At 41.2% G+C, this 17,639-nt stretch overlaps 2 protein-coding genes across 2 annotated transcripts in view; one reads left to right on the top strand and one right to left on the bottom strand.

The window, feature by feature from the left end:
• LOC117561953 (ATP synthase subunit alpha, mitochondrial-like) overlaps positions 1-8,492 on the top strand; it is a 16,812-nt gene extending 8,320 nt beyond the window's left edge. The window contains exons 6-11 of the mRNA XM_034239687.1: positions 1,018-1,318; positions 2,521-2,745; positions 2,873-2,980; positions 3,370-3,514; positions 5,788-5,938; positions 8,278-8,492. Of these exons, the coding sequence (XP_034095578.1) occupies positions 1,018-1,318; positions 2,521-2,745; positions 2,873-2,980; positions 3,370-3,514; positions 5,788-5,938; positions 8,278-8,356 (1,009 nt within the window). The 3' untranslated portion in view covers positions 8,357-8,492. The remainder of the gene's footprint in view (positions 1-1,017; positions 1,319-2,520; positions 2,746-2,872; positions 2,981-3,369; positions 3,515-5,787; positions 5,939-8,277) is intronic.
• Positions 8,493-11,614: 3,122 nt separating this feature from the next.
• hwa (huluwa) lies at positions 11,615-17,294 on the bottom strand. The gene is made up of 3 exons (XM_034239681.1): positions 16,719-17,294; positions 13,224-13,422; positions 11,615-11,781 (listed from the first exon to the last, which is right to left on the bottom strand). The coding sequence occupies exons 1-3, from the start codon at positions 17,292-17,294 to the stop codon at positions 11,615-11,617; spliced, it is 942 nt and encodes a 313-aa protein (XP_034095572.1).
• Positions 17,295-17,639: the final 345 nt, after the last annotated feature.

Below are 17,639 nucleotides of genomic sequence, written 5' to 3'. Positions count from 1 at the left end.
GGACAGACGCAAATTCGCTCCGACGGCGAGCATGAAGCGGTTGATGCGAATGTCGCGGCGCGATTGGAGGGGGCCGCGACAACCGCTCAAATTCCCTTGACGCGATCCCGCGGTAGCCAATCAGCGGTGAGGATCTCAGCCTGACGTAGAACCACAAAACCAAAACATCAGCCGTTAGCTGTTAGCACTCAGAGCTCACAGCTCCTCATATCTGTTCAGAAACTAGACAGAAGTTAAACAAGTACAAACCACAGACTGTCTGTGTCATGGAGAATACAGTCGCTGGTTTATTTATGTCTGTATAGGCCGTTGTTGTGAGTGTGGACGGTCGGAACATATACAACGTTAGCTTAGCCAAGCTCCATTCAGAAAACACGCATTTTAAAAGGATCTTCGCCTGCCGTCTGTCTGCAGACTTGTCAAAGCATTAATTCATGGTTTTTACTAACCGGTATCAGTATGTTGTTACTTCGGCATCATTTAGAAACGTGTATTACAATTAAATCACGGTCAAATATGTTCATTTTGTTGTAGTTGTAGCTCCCTTGCCAGCTTTGAATGATGCGAGTAAACACAGCTGGCAGCTGCGGTGAAACTCGAGCGATTAGAGCGAAGCGAATATTCGCATGGCGTCCGGTGGGAACGCAGCATTACACTGTAACTTTTATTCATGTACCTTTTTGTTATTCATGTTTTATTATCGTTGCTTTCTAATGTGTTTTACGCTTTTGTTCAACAATATGTTAATTGGTATTTTCTTATTGAACAACCCAAAAACATGTACATCACCGACGCATACACGCATACACACACCCTCAACCCACACCAGTATTAAAAGCATAGGCCTACAAATACTTTCAGAGGCAGTCCACATTCCCATCCCTCATAATGTGCAGATACGGATCCCAGAGCTGAACAAAGTTCTTCCGCTTATGTGTTCAATGCTCTTAATATCAAGCACTTTGAATTGCCTTGTGTTGAAAAGTGCTATATAAATAAACTTGCCTTGTGTCGCAGTAAAACCGCCATCGCCGTGGACACGATCATCAACCAGAAGCGTTTCAACGAGGGCACGGACGAGAAGAAGAAGCTTTACTGCATCTACGTGGCCATCGGGCAGAAGAGGTCCACCGTGGCTCAGCTGGTGAAGAGGCTGACGGACGCCGACGCCATGAAGTACACCATCGTGGTGTCTGCCACCGCCTCTGACGCCGCGCCGCTGCAGTACCTCGCCCCGTACTCCGGGTGCTCCATGGGAGAATTCTTCAGAGACAGCGGGAAACACGCCCTCATCATCTACGACGATCTGTCCAAGCAGGTATAGTGCCAGGGGGGGTTTTCAAACGGAAGCGATCGCTGTGAACATACATGCAACTAAATGTATTTCATATAATAATAATAATCTTTATTTGTATAGCACCTTTCACTTTACGTGCAGTTCAAGGTGCTTCACTTCGACATCTCACAGAAAATTGATATCACACAGAATAAAGTTACCAGTAAAAGACATAAAAATAGCATAGAGTACATGTATAAAAAACACATTTAGATTAAAGGTACAATGATGAAATTGTACATGTCCAACATGAGAGTAACATGCTAACAAAGGTATCCCAACTGTAGCTGTGAACATGACAGGATGTGTGATTACCTAGAAGAGCATCAGGACTGTTTGAGGCAGATGATAGCTATGTGATTAACATGATGATTCAGCCTCTATGGAGAGAGACATCAAGCATGCTCATTTCTGACGTGGAGCTAATCTGAAGTAAACATTGAATGCTGCTTTCTACTCCTCCATCTTGTGACTTGAGAGAAAGTAAAAAAAATGATTTTGAGAAAAAAAGTCAGAATTTGAGAAAAAATACATAATTTTTAGAGAAAGTTAGAATTTTGAGGAAAAAGTCCCAAAAAATTGAATATTTAAAAAAAATACATAATTTTGAGAAAAACAAAGAATTTTGAGATTTTGAGAAAAAAATACATGATTTTGAGATATTGAGAAAAGTCAGAATTTTGAGAAAAAGACAGAATTTTGAGCTTTTCAGAAAAAAGGCATAATTTTGAGAGAAAGTATAAAAAAAAATTATTTTGAGAAAAAAAGTCTGAATTTGAGAAAAAAATACATAATTTTTAGAGAAAGTTAGAATTTTGAGGAAAAAGTCCCAAAAAATTGAATTTGAGAAAAAAGTCAGAATTTTGAGAAAAAGTCAGTGTTTTGTAAATGACAGGATGTATGATTACAGAGAAGAACCGGTATTCCTCCATCTTGTGACTGTGTAACTCCCTCTCTTGGATATCAGCATGTGAAGGACACTGTTCAGGAACTAGTTGATGCTCTGTATGTGATGACTCCTTCCATTCTGGAGAGTCAGGGTTTTGAGGATAAGTCAGGATTTTTTTATTTTGAGAATAAGTCCGAATTTTGAGATTTTGAGGAAAAATACAGGATTTTGAGAAAAAGTCGGTGACCAGTGATATTAACAGAAACTAAATCCTCCCCCTTCCTTCTTCCTGCAGGCTGTTGCTTACCGTCAGATGTCCCTGCTGCTGCGCCGCCCCCCCGGTCGTGAAGCTTACCCAGGAGACGTCTTCTACCTTCATTCCCGTCTTCTTGAGAGAGCCGCCAAGATGAACGATAACTTTGGCGGCGGCTCGCTCACAGCACTGCCCGTCATCGAGACCCAGGCCGGAGACGTGTCTGCTTACATTCCCACCAACGTCATCTCCATCACTGACGGACAGGTGAGGGCGGGACTCTATTATAATAGTAATAATAATAGTGATGGAAAAGTCTGAAGCAATGGAGACGAGGCTCGGGCTCTCAAGATAAATCCTGCACGGAGTAATCAAAGCTGTTTCTGTCTCGCAGATCTTCTTGGAGACCGAGCTGTTCTACAAAGGAATCCGTCCGGCCATCAACGTCGGTCTGTCTGTGTCCCGAGTCGGATCTGCTGCTCAGACCAAGGCCATGAAGCAGGTGAGACTTACCTGGGATCAGCTGTCCGATCGTATCACGAGAGATGTTACGAGAACAAAACATTTGGTACAAAAATAGATGCCAACATTGCCAGTGTGAGATTTTGAGAAAGAAGTCAGGATTTGGAGATTTTGCAAATAGCAACAACAAAAAATGAAATAACCATTAAAAATAAAAGCTAATACTGAAACATAAAACCAGAACACAATCAAAAGCCAACTTCACACTGTTACGCTTTCTTTACACACTTTCTTAAACATGTTCTTACAGCCCTTTAAATAATTCGACACATCTGCTTTAAAGTATACGTGCAAACTGATGCTCAACGTTAAAGATGAAATCCCACCACGTGTCTCTGATTCTGACCTTTGACCCCTCTTGCTCTCTAGGTGGCCGGCACCATGAAGCTGGAGCTGGCTCAGTACCGTGAGGTCGCTGCCTTCGCTCAGTTCGGTTCCGACCTGGACGCTACCACCCAGCAGCTGCTGAACAGAGGAGTGCGTCTCACCGAGCTGCTGAAGCAGGGCCAGTACTGTGAGTACATGGACTATACAATGTGTGAGGAACGAGGGTTCTTTCAAGGAGCAGCAATGAAACACCGGTTTAACATAAAGCTGCCATTTATTCAACAGTAAATACCATGGGTGGGGGACAGGGACGTGCACAGGTTAATGTTGCCCGGGCAACGGCCCGTTTGGCCTTTCTGTCTGACCTGCCCCTCTGGAGAGAGAGAGTTTGTTTTTCTTTGTTCTGTTGCGGCCGGATCAACATGATGAGCCCACAGTTAGAAGCGTCTCGCTGCGGGAAACACTTTGTCAGCGCTGTCATCTGCCGGTGCGTTAAGACCACCTCAGTGTCGGATTTTGGAAACTTGATTTTGAGTTGTCTCATGGCAGTTAGGGTATAAGGGACAAACCAGGGGACTTATCTTCCTCTTGATACCGTCGGTTATTTAAAAAAAAAACACCTAAATATACTTGTATTGTGCTTCTGTGTCTCTGTGTCTTCTCATCTGTAAACTCCCTCGCCCTCTCTCTCTTCTCTTGATCGCCCTCTCTCTCTTCTCTTGATCGCCCTCTCTCTCTTCTCTTGATCGCCCTCTCTCAGGAGAACACTTCACTGTCCGCTTCATTGTAGGATTTCTGCCATGTCTCTACTTTAGTTTGACCATCTCTGTTACTAAGTTATGGAATACTAAATAAGTAATTTGATACCGTACCGTCACTGCGCTCATAAAGTATTGAACTGGTTTAATTAATTAGTGAGTTTATTTAAGGTAATTAGTTAGAGCAGTTACAAAGGTCAAACTACATTAGAACAGAATTATCCCCATTGTGTCTTTAATAGTTTCTAACATTAGATATTTTAATGAGATATGGACGCAAAACAAGAAATGTCCCTGATTTTCATTTTTAAAATCAAGTCACCGAATGCAAGTAGTCGCCTTCGCTTATTTTGTTACGAGATGTGAATTACTGTTCAATTTAGTTGATGTAAAAATCGTTTGGTTTCTTTCACATTAAAAACAAGTCAAAAGGTATTTTTATCGGAGGGAGGCCCTTTTTCCAGTTTAGAGCAATAGCCCCTCCAAATGTCTGCACGTCCCTGGTGGGGGAAATAATCGATGCAGCATAGTATGGCAATACTTTCCGTGGCGATATTGTATCGATACACAGACGCCAAGTATAGATATTTTATTATATAAACTATTCATATTGCAAATCCAAATTAAAGTCAGCGGAGAAATAAATCGCATCGCAATACTTTGCATATCGTAGAATCGCAATACTATTGTATAGCGATAGTATCGTGGGGAGCCTGGTGATTCCCACCCCTAGTAAATACACAAATAATACTCACCTCCTTAAACTAACTCTGAAGAGAGACGGATAAACAATGTGTAACTCTGGAAATAAAGCAAAAAAAACAACGAAACCTCCAGTTATCAGGGCAGTGTTTCCTCTTTCTTTAAATTGTGTTGCTCAGACATGTGATGGAAGAAGCGTGCAATGAATAAATCAATAACAATAAATTAAGTATTGATCAACGAGTGAAACGCCCCTCTGCACACTTCTCGTTCTCTCTTGTAAAGGAGCAATACTGCAACTCACCTCCATTCACACAGTAGGAGAACATGTGAAAGCTAACAACCAAGCAATAGAGGCGGAGTCCCTCCCCTTCCGGTGGACCAGGACCTTATTTCTGAAAAAGTATGCATTGAAGTCAATGGAGAGAAAAAGATTATCTTTCCATCCCGTTTGAATTGTGCCACGAATTACACACATGATGTTTGTCAATTTAAAAAAATAATTTTCGTGTCAAAAAAGTCACAGTTTGTCGTAAAACTGTTGAAATATAAGACTATGAAAAATACGCAACTAGAAAGACTACAAATCCCAGAGTCCCGGTCCATTTTTATTTTTTTCACTTGCAAAATTATCTTTTAAATTGACAAACATCATGTGTGTAATTCATGGCTCAATTCAAACGGGATGGAAAGATAATCTTTTTCTCTCCATTGACTTCAATACATACTTTTTCCAAAATAAGGTCCCATGGAGGAAAGGGAGGGACTTCGGCTCTCTATATGAAAACATAACTCACACATCTGAATGTACTTATTCTTTTAGAAACCCAGAGCTCTGCATCGCTGCCACTGCCCTCTGCTGGACCACACTAGATATTGCAGGATTAAAGACCTCACTCTTATGTTGCTATTTCAGTTGAATACATGTACATTAAATGTCCCCCCTTCGATATGCATCCATGCTACAGATGTCTTATGCATTGTGACTGTCCTCTTTCAGGTCCTATGGCTATTGAAGAGCAGGTAACGGTCATCTACGCTGGAGTGAGGGGATACCTGGACAAAATGGAGCCCAGCAAGATCACCAGGTTTGAGAAAACCTTCCTGCAGCACGTCCTGAGCCAGCACCAAGACCTGCTGTCCGCTATCAAGTAAGTCACTACAGCATTTACACATGCATTAGAAGCAGAGAGGGCAAAAGTACACACATCCTTTACTCAAGTAGAAGTACAGATACTTGTGTTTAAAAATACTCAACATGTAAGAAGTAGAAAGTACAGGTATTTGGGTTCAACATGTAAGAAGTAGAAAGTACAGGTATTTGAGTTCAACATGTAAGAAGTAGAAAGTACAGGTATTTGTGTTCAACATGTAAGAAGTAGAAAGTACAGGTATTTGTGTTCAACATGTAAGAAGTAGAAAGTACAGGTATTTGTGTTCAAAATGTAAGAAGTAGAAAGTACAGGTATTTGTGTTCAACATGTAAGAAGTAGAAAGTACAGGTATTTGTGTTCAACATGTAAGAAGTAGAAAGTACAGGTATTTGTGTTCAACATGTAAGAAGTAGAAAGTACAGGTATTTGTGTTCAACATGTAAGAAGTAGAAAGTACAGGTATTTGTGTTCAAAATGTAAGAAGTAGAAAGTACAGGTATTTGTGTTCAACATGTAAGAAGTAGAAAGTACAGGTATTTGTGTTCAACATGTAAGAAGTAGAAAGTACAGGTATTTGAGTTCAACATGTAAGAAGTAGAAAGTACAGGTATTTGTGTTCAACATGTAAGAAGTAGAAAGTACAGGTATTTGAGTTCAACATGAGAGAAGTAGAAAGTACAGATATTTGTGTTCAACATGTAAGAAGTAGAAAGTACAGGTATTTGTGTTCAACATGTGAGAAGTAGAAAGTACAGATATTTGTGTTCAACATGTAAGAAGTAGAAAGTACAGGCATTTGTGTTCAACATGTAAGAAGTAGAAAGTACAGGCATTTGAGTTCAACATGTGAGAAGTAGAAAGTACAGGTATTTGTGTTCAACATGTAAGAAGTAGAAAGTACAGGTATTTGTGTTCAACATGTGAGAAGTAGAAAGTACAGATATTTGTGTTCAACATGTAAGAAGTAGAAAGTACAGGCATTTGTGTTCAACATGTAAGAAGTAGAAAGTACAGGTATTTGAGTTCAACATGTAAGAAGTAGAAAGTACAGGTATTTGTGTTCAACATGTAAGAAGTAGAAAGTACAGGTATTTGAGTTCAACATGTGAGAAGTAGAAAGTACAGATATTTGTGTTCAACATGTAAGAAGTAGAAAGTACAGGTATTTGAGTTCAACATGTAAGAAGTAGAAAGTACAGGTATTTGAGTTCAACATGTAAGAAGTAGAAAGTACAGGTATTTGAGTTCAACATGTAAGAAGTAGAAAGTACAGGTATTTGTGTTCAACATGTAAGAAGTAGAAAGTACAGGTATTTGTGTTCAACATGTAAGAAGTAGAAAGTACAGGTATTTGAGTTCAACATGTGAGAAGTAGAAAGTACAGATATTTGTGTTCAACATGTAAGAAGTAGAAAGTACAGGTATTTGAGTTCAACATGTGAGAAGTAGAAAGTACAGATATTTGTGTTCAACATGTAAGAAGTAGAAAGTACAGGTATTTGAGTTCAACATGTGAGAAGTAGAAAGTACAGGTATTTGAGTTCAACATGTAGGAAGTAGAAAGTACAGATATTTGTGTTCAACATGTAAGAAGTAGAAAGTACAGATATTTGTGTTCAACATGTAAGAAGTAGAAAGTACAGGTATTTGAGTTCAACATGTAAGAAGTAGAAAGTACAGGTATTTGAGTTCAACATGTAAGAAGTAGAAAGTACAGGTATTTGGGTTCAACATGTAAGAAGTAGAAAGTACAGGTATTTGAGTTCAACATGTAAGAAGTAGAAAGTACAGGTATTTGAGTTCAACATGTAAGAAGTAGAAAGTACAGGTATTTGTGTTCAACATGTAAGAAGTAGAAAGTACAGGTATTTGTGTTCAACATGTAAGAAGTAGAAAGTACAGGTATTTGGGTTCAACATGTAAGAAGTAGAAAGTACAGGTATTTGAGTTCAACATGTAAGAAGTAGAAAGTACAGGTATTTGAGTTCAACATGTAAGAAGTAGAAAGTACAGGTATTTGTGTTCAACATGTAAGAAGTAGAAAGTACAGGTATTTGTGTTCAACATGTAAGAAGTAGAAAGTACAGGTATTTGTGTTCAACATGTAAGAAGTAGAAAGTACAGGTATTTGTGTTCAACATGTAAGAAGTAGAAAGTACAGGTATTTGTGTTCAACATGTAAGAAGTAAAAGTAAAATAAGTAGTGGAGTAAAGTACTGATACCAGAAAAATGTACTTAAGTACAGTAACGAAGTATTTGTACTCCACTCCTTCCCACCTCTGGTTCTAATTATAGTTCTGTATGCATTTTCTAACGCTACTCTTCTTCATTGCAGGGTTGACGGTCAAATCTCAGACGCGTCCGATGCTAAACTCAAGCAAGTTGTGTTGAGCTTCCTCTCCAGCTTCGAGTAAAGGTTGTTTTCATGTTCACTTAGTGCAACGTCTGTTATACTTTCTATGAACTTCAACAAAAGAAGATAAGTGACGCTTCATCTTTAATGTACAGATATCTCTTAAAGCAGAATAAAGTATTCCAACTATTCGACTCCATCACCTCTTTTTGTGACTTTGAGCTCTTTCTGTTTGTCTTGATGAAGAAGCTGTTAGGAAGTCTCACACCTCAGTTTGCTGTTACTACAGGGTGTCCGTTTACGCCGGTTGCTAAGCAACATCGTTATGGGAAAATGCAAGTCTGCGTCCAAATGGTTGGAAGATGAATCAATACTGTATATAGTGAATGTGAGGTAAAGTGTGTCGCCAAGGTAACCGGTTAAAACTCCAAGTGGCGATGAGGTCTTAAAATGTATGGGAAGGGTCTTAAAAGGGATTTAATTTGACTTCAGGATTCCTGCATACACCCTGGTTGTTACTAAACATATAACGGTTAAAATATCCGTACAAATTCAAATATAGCGCACAGCAATGCCTTCAAACTATTCTTAACATCCTGCTTTATATACACATCCTATATGATTTAAAGCGGTCCTATAATCCACATTTTCAGGTTCATATTTGTCGTTTGGGACTTTGTGAATTGAGCCTTTACAGACCATTTACATGCACTAAAACCTATATAAAAGGGAACTAGTTTGCCATGATTTAAAATAATGTATCTATGAAATCATTCTTGACATCTTCACAACGTATTGGGAACAGTTTGAGAGTAATTGCACGGCTGAGAGCTGGTAATGTATTCTATCTTTTTGTCCAGAACAAATGGAAGTGCTTTTAACGAGAGAGGACGATGGGGCTTAACGAGGATTTACATAATGGACTGAAATCTGTTTACACTTCCCACAGATCAGACGCTTTGTGGAGAATCATTAAACTGCTACTTTGAGGGAAGAGTCATTATTATAATGGTGGCAATTAAGGCATCAAATCTTACAACAAGCATTCAACTCATTTGATAAGGAACTGACTCTGGGTTTTCTTGTAGCCCGTTTTCGTAGTTACTTTAATATCACAACACTCTTTAAAGCTCCAGTGTGGCTAACAATGATCAACAAATCAAATTATTGTTTAACGACAGGCCTTCTGGTTGCTTCTTCTCCAAATTGTATACGACGACCAATCATTAAATCAGGATGTCTCTTAATGTGCCACATTTCTACAGGAAAAGCTGAGTATCATCATGCCTATCTGTACCATGCATTTTAACCCGCTGGAGTCTGAAGGGTAATTTCTGGATTCTTAGATATCACCTTTTGAATGTAATTGTTAAAACGTGCCACATATCAAAAATGTTCAGGACAATCTCTGGTCTTGCTAGAAATGCAAGTAGTTCATGATAGAGCACTGTGTGATGAGATAATTAGATAAAAAGCGGAACATTTGACATCTTCAAAACATTTGTAGCTGTTTTCTCTCTGGGTGGGCGGGTCCTTAGTGACGAGATTTCCTTGACGGACACACAAATGCTAAAAAAAAAACACAGCGTAACGAAAAGTCAAGCGTGAGTCGGGCAAAGTCTCGCGAGAGGTCGCGCTGGAAAGCTACAGTTCCAGCGATTTCGGAGGTTATCTGTGCAATCATATTTCTACTCATAATCAAAAACATATTATTTAAATACGTAAAATATGCGCACTGGCGCCGACTCCAGAGGAACAGCTATGGTACAAATAGATGTTATGTAATGCGAAGGACAAAACCTACCAAACACTGAAACTACAGCGCCCCCTGCTGGTGTGGAGTAGAACTTTAATGTCTTGAAATCAGATGTTCATTTTTTTACATTTCCATCATTTTGGATTTCATTCTGCTTTATTATAAGTCTTATACATTTTTAGCCAATATATTCACAAATGTTTGACCCCACAGTAATTACAATCTGAAATAATGCTTTCTATTATATCAGGCTTTCAATCTAGAGCCCCGGCTTTAACATTATTATTATTTTTCTTCTACCAGATTGAGACCGTTTACATATACCATTTCCTGCACACAAACAAACTAAAATGATGAAAATCAATGTTTTGAATCTGGGACACAACCCAGACTGTGAAAATTGATATTTAGAAATGAACAAATATTGGGTATTTCTGATCTGGACCGAAGGATCTAAACTCAATAAAATGGAAAAATATGCAATAATTTACGGAAATATTAGTGTTTTTTTAAACTGAACCAAAGGTTTATAATTGTAATATTGCTTGAACCCCATGCTTTGATTTGTGTTTAAAGGTCCCATGTCATGCTTTTCCGGTTATTACCCGTCCCCTTGTTGTTTTCTGCATGTAAACGGTCTGCAGAGTCTCAAACCCTCAAAGTGCACCCTGTAGCGAGTAAAACTCTAACACAGAGAAGACCTGTCTGTGCTGCCCCAGAACGCCTCGTTGGACATTTCTCTTTTTCCATTGTTTACTTCTTGGGTATAGTGACGTATTTCGGGTATAGTGACGGCCAATCTGCGGAGCCGTTACATTTGGACCAATCCGGACACGGACACACATACACACTGCGAGGAGCGGGACACTGTGAGCTGGCTCTGTGGTGTGGGGTCGGCGAGACAGCGAGACTCCGCGGAACTCAGCCTGGGCACACACACAAACTCCCAGCCAGGCTGCGGGTGTGTGTGTTTCGGGCTGGGTCTCGCTGTCTCGCAGACGGTCACTGGGCTCACAGGGGGGGGGGCAGGAGCTCCAACAAGCCGTTTAGGACAGAGAGTGAATACACAGACTATACAGAGATGCTTTGAGAAACCAATGTGAGTTTGGAACATTGAACAGTCTAAATCTGTTCTAGTAGACCTCAACAATGGAGTTATGATCAGTAGAAATGGCCGTGACACGGGACCTTTAAGTGATTTCAATGGAAAGATAATCAACAAGCACTTAATCCTAAATTAGTCTTTATTACTCAGAGTGACGCAAAACATGTAAATCATAACAGTGAATACAAAACCTTTTGTGAATGGAATCCAGAACTATGTGAACAGCCCTTTTAACATCACAGAAGAGACCTAATTTAGACTAACACAAGTGAATAAGTGCATATTAAATATTTCATAATAACACGGGTGAAGAAGTGCATGGTTACAAACTCAGTGTCAGAGTGCTTTCTTATTTACACATTGTGCCGATTAAATCCTTAGTGACACAAACTTAAGACTAAAACATGTATAGGTTAAATAATACAATAAATAAAGAAATAAATAACATTAAAAAGGAGTTACACCCAGTACTGTTTGGAGTGCACGGCGGGGCGGTGGTGCTTGTGTTTGTGCACGTTGTTCTGTTTTACGTAGCACGGGTCGTAGTAATCCCACTCCAGAGCCGAGGACAGGAAGCCGTTAGAGAGGCCGTCGCTGTCAGCAGACAGGATCCTCAAGGACACTCCTGGGGAGGAACGGGTACTTAGATCACTACTTTACTTTGTTTAAAGGTCACCTATTATGCAAAATCCTCTTCCTCAATAACAGGTAGTGTTACGAGCCTCTTCTTCATGTCTCTTCTACATCAACATGTGTCCCCTCTTCTTCATGTCTCTTCTACATCAACATGTGTCCCCTCTTCTTCATGTCTCTTCTACATCATGTGTCCCCTCTTCTCCATGTCTCTTCTACATCAACATGTGTCCCCTCTTCTTCATGTCTCTTCTACATCAACATGTGTCCCCTCTACTTCATGTCTCTTCTACATCATGTGTCCCCTCTTCTCCATGTCTCTTCTACATCAACATGTGTCCCCTCTTCTTCATGTCTCTTCTACATCAACATGTGTCCCCTCTTCTTCATGTCTCTTCTACATCAACATGTGTCCCCTCTTCTTCATGTCTCTTCTACATCAACATGTGTCCCCTCTTCTTCATGTCTCTTCTACATCAACATGTGTCCCCTCTTCTTCATGTCTCTTCTACATCAACATGTGTCCCCTCTTCTTCATGTCTCTTCTACATCAACATGTGTCCCCTCTTCTTCATGTCTCTTCTACATCAACATGTGTCCCCTCTTCGTCATGTCTCTTCTACATCAACATGTGTCCCCTCTTCTTCATGTCTCTTCTACATCAACATGTGTCCCCTCTTCTTCATGTCTCTTCTACATCAACATGTGTCCCCTCTTCTTCACGTCTCTTCTACATCAACATGTGTCCCCTCTTCTTCATGTCTCTTCTACATCAACATGTGTCCCCTCTTCTTCATGTCTTCATCAACATGTGTCCCCTCTTCTTCATGTCTCTTCTACATCAACATGTGTCCCCTCTTCTTCATGTCTCTTCTACATCAACATGTGTCCCCTCTTCTTCATGTCTCTTCTACATCAACATGTGTCCCCTCTTCTTCATGTCTCTTCTACATCAACATGTGTCCCCTCTGTGGAAAGAGACTCTGAAAGTTTCAGGAACAAAGATTTTCTCTCTTTTTGATCCATTTCTATAAAAACCTGTCTGAAAATGAGCTGATCAGATTTTGGCCACTTTATGATGTCATAACGATGTGTTGTCTTGTGTAACCATTAGCCAATCAGCAACCAAGGTACCCCCCCCCCCCTTATCACCTGAATCTCCTCCTAGAGCACCATTGAGTTCTTTGTAACCAAATGTCTCTCAGAGGGGCGTGGGGAGGGGCTCCTTATTTTCATCTAAAGCAACAGACAGAGAATCAGCACTTTGGAAACAGGGCTGAAACAGAGGGGATTATGGGTAATGCTGCAATGATCCGTTTGGTGTTTCAGCCACTCAGAGACAGGCTCTGGATATATCTGAGACCTATACTATATCGATGAGAAACAGTATGATAGGGGACCTTTAATATCTTAATGAAGTAGACAGATCTGTACCTGCACTGGCTCCGAAGTCGCTGTCCAGTCCCGGTCCGACTGCAGACGAGTTCAGACCGGACTCCTCTGACGGAGCGTTACTGAACTCACACTCCATCTCCGCCTTATCAAACACCAGCACGGCTACACCTGGACTCAGGTCCCTCAGCATCTGGTGAGTGCTGCTGCGACGCAGGTGACCCTCATGTTGGACCTCCTGCTGGGAAAACAAAGGACAGATCTCACCATAGTGTCGTGGACAGTCCCTATTGATCGACTGTCACAACGAACTGTAAATGGAGCAGCTTTAGCCAACATTGCTAATTTCCAGCTGTTGTCCAGATGATAATAGACACCTTTTTAAAATCACAACACATCAACAGCATTAGTTATAAAGAAAGGATGAAAGACAAGTAGATGAGGCGAAAGGGACAACGTTTTACTTTCAACTGGAGGTCACATTTTGGGTAGACAGACATCCATTTCTGTTGAAGAATAATCCGACACTTCTTTACAGATTTCTTGCTCACTAACTTTTAACGCAGATGACAAATAATTGATTTAAGCATTTACATTTCCTGCTGTAAAGGATGCAGGTTGTTACTCTTCCATTTAGCTTGGAATAAACCAAATAAGCAGGGTATTAATAATAATAATAATAATAATACATTACATTTATAAAGCGCTTTTCCTGGTGCTCAAAGCGCTTACAAGCAAGTAAAACAAAATAATGGAATAAGGGCGAGGGGTTAGTGGATTAGGAGTTGAAGGCAAGAGTGAAAAGGTGAGTTTTGAGGGATTGTTTGAATGAAGTGAGAGTGTTGGCGGATCTGACGTGGCTGGGGAGGGGGTTCCAGAGTGACGGGGGGGCTGCTGCGAAGGCCCCGTCACCCCAGGTCCGGAGCTTTGTCCTGATGGGCTGCAGACAGTAGGTTAGCGTCAGCAGACCTGGGGCGACGGGTGGGGGTGTGTCGTTGGATGAGGTCACAGAGGTAGGGGGGGGGGGGCAAGGTTGTTGAGGGCTTTGAAAGTGAAAAGTAATATTTTAAAGTCAATGCGGTGTTTGATGGGGAGCCAGTGGAGGTCATGGAGGATAGGGGTGATGTGGTCGGAGCGTCGGGTGGATGTCATGGAGGATAGGGGTGATGTGGTCGGAGCGTCGGGTGGATGTCATGGAGGATAGGGGTGATGTGGTCGGAGCGTCGGGTGGAGGTCATGGAGGATAGGGGTGATGTGGTCGGAGCATCGGGTGGAGGTCATGGAGGATAGGGGTGATGTGGTCGGAGCGTCGGGTGGAGGTCATGGAGGATAGGGGTGATGTGGTCGGAGCGTCGGGTGGAGGTCATGGAGGATAGGGGTGATGTGGTCGGAGCGTCGGGTGGAGGTCATGGAGGATAGGGGTGATGTGGTCGGAGCGTCGGGTGGAGGTCATGGAGGAAAGGGGTGATGTGGTCGGAGCGTCGGGTGGAGGTCATGGAGGATAGGGGTGATGTGGTCGGAGCGTCGGGTGGAGGTGAGCAAGCGGGCCGCTGAGTTTTGGACGTTTTTTTAGTACGAATGCAGGTGATCCAAAAAGTATGCTGTTGCAGTAATCCAGTCGGGATGTTATGAAGGCATGGATCAGAGCATTCACATTGAAACACTTCAAGAAGTCACAACATCACTGTGGGAATTGGTTTCTGATTATTTAATGATACTTTGATTTGAAATATAGCAAATAAAAAAAATAGCAGAACTAAAGCAAATCCTTTGAAAGCAATTTTGATATTGGATTTCTAACTTTTATTTTGTTGCCTTTTTTCACACAATTTTATATTTATTATCATGTTTTTTTAAATTGTATGTTTTGTTCCGTTTTTGTTTCTTCCCCTCTGAAAACGTTATATTCATTATCAGTGCAGCTTTATTTAATATGGTGACTTGTCTCTGTTGTGTTTTGTTGTCATGCATTTCCCACTTTGTTTAGATGCGTGCTAATGGAAAGAGTAGCATCACATGTTTCAGAAGTGTTTGATGCATATCCTCTAAATCATTCAACCTGCAATACTCCATACTACTTTACAGTGTCCCTTCCCTCAGGACAGAGGTGGGAACAGAAGCAGTGGAGTACAAATACTTTGTTACTGTGTCTGTACTTAAGTACATTTTTCTGATATCAGTACTTTACTCCACTACTTATTTTTCTGACGACTTTTTACTTTGACTTCTTACATGTTGAACACAAATACCTGTACTTTCTACTTCTTACATGTTGAACTCAAATACCTGTACTTTCTACTTCTCACATGTTGAACACAAATACCTGTACTTTCTACTTCTTACATGTTGAACTCAAATACCTGTACTTTCTACTTCTCACATGTTGAACACAAATACCTGTACTTTCTACTTCTCACATGTTGAACTCAAATACCTGTACTTTCTACTTCTTACATGTTGAACCCAAATACCTGTACTTTCTACTTCTTACATGTTGAACACAAATACCTGTACTTTCTACTTCTTACATGTTGAACACAAATACCTGTACTTTCTACTTCTCACATGTTGAACACAAATACCTGTACTTTCTACTTCTTACATGTTGAACTCAAATACCTGTACTTTCTACTTCTTACATGTTGAACTCAAATACCTGTACTTTCTACTTCTTACATGTTGAACTCAAATACCTGTACTTTCTACTTCTTACATGTTGAACACAAATACCTGTACTTTCTACTTCTTACATGTTGAACTCAAATACCTGTACTTTCTACTTCTTACATGTTGAACACAAATACCTGTACTTTCTACTTCTTACATGTTGAACACAAATACCTGTACTTTCTACTTCTTACATGTTGAACTCAAATACCTGTACTTTCTACTTCTTACATGTTGAACTCAAATACCTGTACTTTCTACTTCTTACATGTTGAACTCAAATACCTGTACTTTCTACTTCTTACATGTTGAACTCAAATACCTGTACTTTCTACTTCTTACATGTTGAACTCAAATACCTGTACTTTCTACTTCTTACATGTTGAACTCAAATACCTGTACTTTCTACTTCTTACATGTTGAACTCAAATACCTGTACTTTCTACTTCTCTCATTTCCCAAACAGCTGGTTCCTTTAGTCTGAATGTGTGTTTGATGCGTGATCATTATTCTTTAGAGTCATTGCGTGCCTATTGATTTGAACACGATCCGTGTATCCATCATTTCCTGGTCTTCTCTAAAGAAGAGGGACCAATGGAAACGTTGTCATGTTGCCGTTGTTCAGCATGGAAACATCCATTAGCTAACAATGACATTATTGTTCTATTAATATAAAGGGAGGTCAGGTACTCTTTAAAACAGCTGCTAGTTATGGGTACTTTTTACTGAAGTACACTTCAAAGCCTCTTTACTTTGACTTGAGTAAAGAAGTTTAGTCAGTACTTCTACTTTTACCAGAGTATTTTTAAACACGAGTATCTGTACTTCTACTTGAGTAAAGGATGTGTGTACTTTTGCCTCAGGACTCACCGTGGGAGAGTTCGGCGGCACCAGGTTCACTCTGGTCTCGGCCTCAGAGTCGCTGGACTGCGGTAACACCGGAGCGCTTTTACCCCACAGCTGAGTCCCGGTGCTTTGTGACCGGGGGTGGAGGTGCATTCTCGGGCTGAACTCCGCCGCAGAGGAGGGGGCCCGGATAGGGCTCGGAGCCCTCAGAGACCCTGTGGCCCCATCTGGCCTCAGGAGCAGGATCCGGTGCTCCACCCCACCACCGACCCTTTCCCTGGACGAAGCCCGGGATGAGGTGACCGGGTGTTGTAAAATGGGCTCGGATAGAGACAAATAAGCTCTTCTAACGTCCTGTAAAGCGGGGAAACCCCCCCCAGAGAGCCTCGTGGGTCCCTGCAGGGAGCAGGAATCCAGCAGCATCTCCTCCCCGTCCCCCTTCTTCTGGGACAGGATCAGGAACTTGTAGCCCAGAAACAGGCAGTTGAGCAGCAGCAGAACCACCACGCAGGGGATCAGCAGAAGCACCACCAGGGTCAGGTTAGTCACGGGGAAACCTGGCTCCAGATTTGGTGAGGGGCTCTGGATTATCTGAGACATGCTAACATTGCTGATCTCAATTGATGTGTCACGTCGCATCTGAGCACAGGTGTGTCAATCAATGTGGACTACTGTGTGTTCAGAGTGTTGTGGATCTGATAACATCTTGCAAAGCTGCTTCTCACACGCATACAGTCTCCGAATGGGGCTGTGGTCTTTCACCCTGCTTGTCTTCATCTTAGTTCACTCGTAAAGCTTGATCTGACACTATGCAACTCGCACTCAGTTAGCAGCCACATGAATTACAGATCCACAGGTGTGTCCTATCATGTGCAGGGTGTTTGGTGAGGCAGGGAATCACAGCTAGGTGGCAGCAGAGAGTCAGACTCCTGCAGCACTAGAGTA

This window comes from Gymnodraco acuticeps, unplaced genomic scaffold (genome assembly GCF_902827175.1).
Source record: "Gymnodraco acuticeps unplaced genomic scaffold, fGymAcu1.1, whole genome shotgun sequence".
NCBI classification, from domain to species: Eukaryota; Metazoa; Chordata; class Actinopteri; order Perciformes; family Bathydraconidae; genus Gymnodraco; species Gymnodraco acuticeps.
This window is presented reverse-complemented; position numbering and strand designations above follow the sequence as displayed.

Coding starts and splice junctions, on each gene's coding strand:
- hwa (XM_034239681.1), bottom strand. CDS start 17,294: ATGTCTCAGATAATCCAGAGCCCCTCACCAAATCTGGAGCCAGGTTTC. Junction 13,423..16,718: donor TGCCGCCGAACTCTCCCACG/GTGAGTCCTGAG, acceptor TTGTTTTCCCAG/CAGGAGGTCCAACATGAGGG. Junction 11,782..13,223: donor CGACTTCGGAGCCAGTGCAG/GTACAGATCTGT, acceptor GTTCCTCCCCAG/GAGTGTCCTTGAGGATCCTG.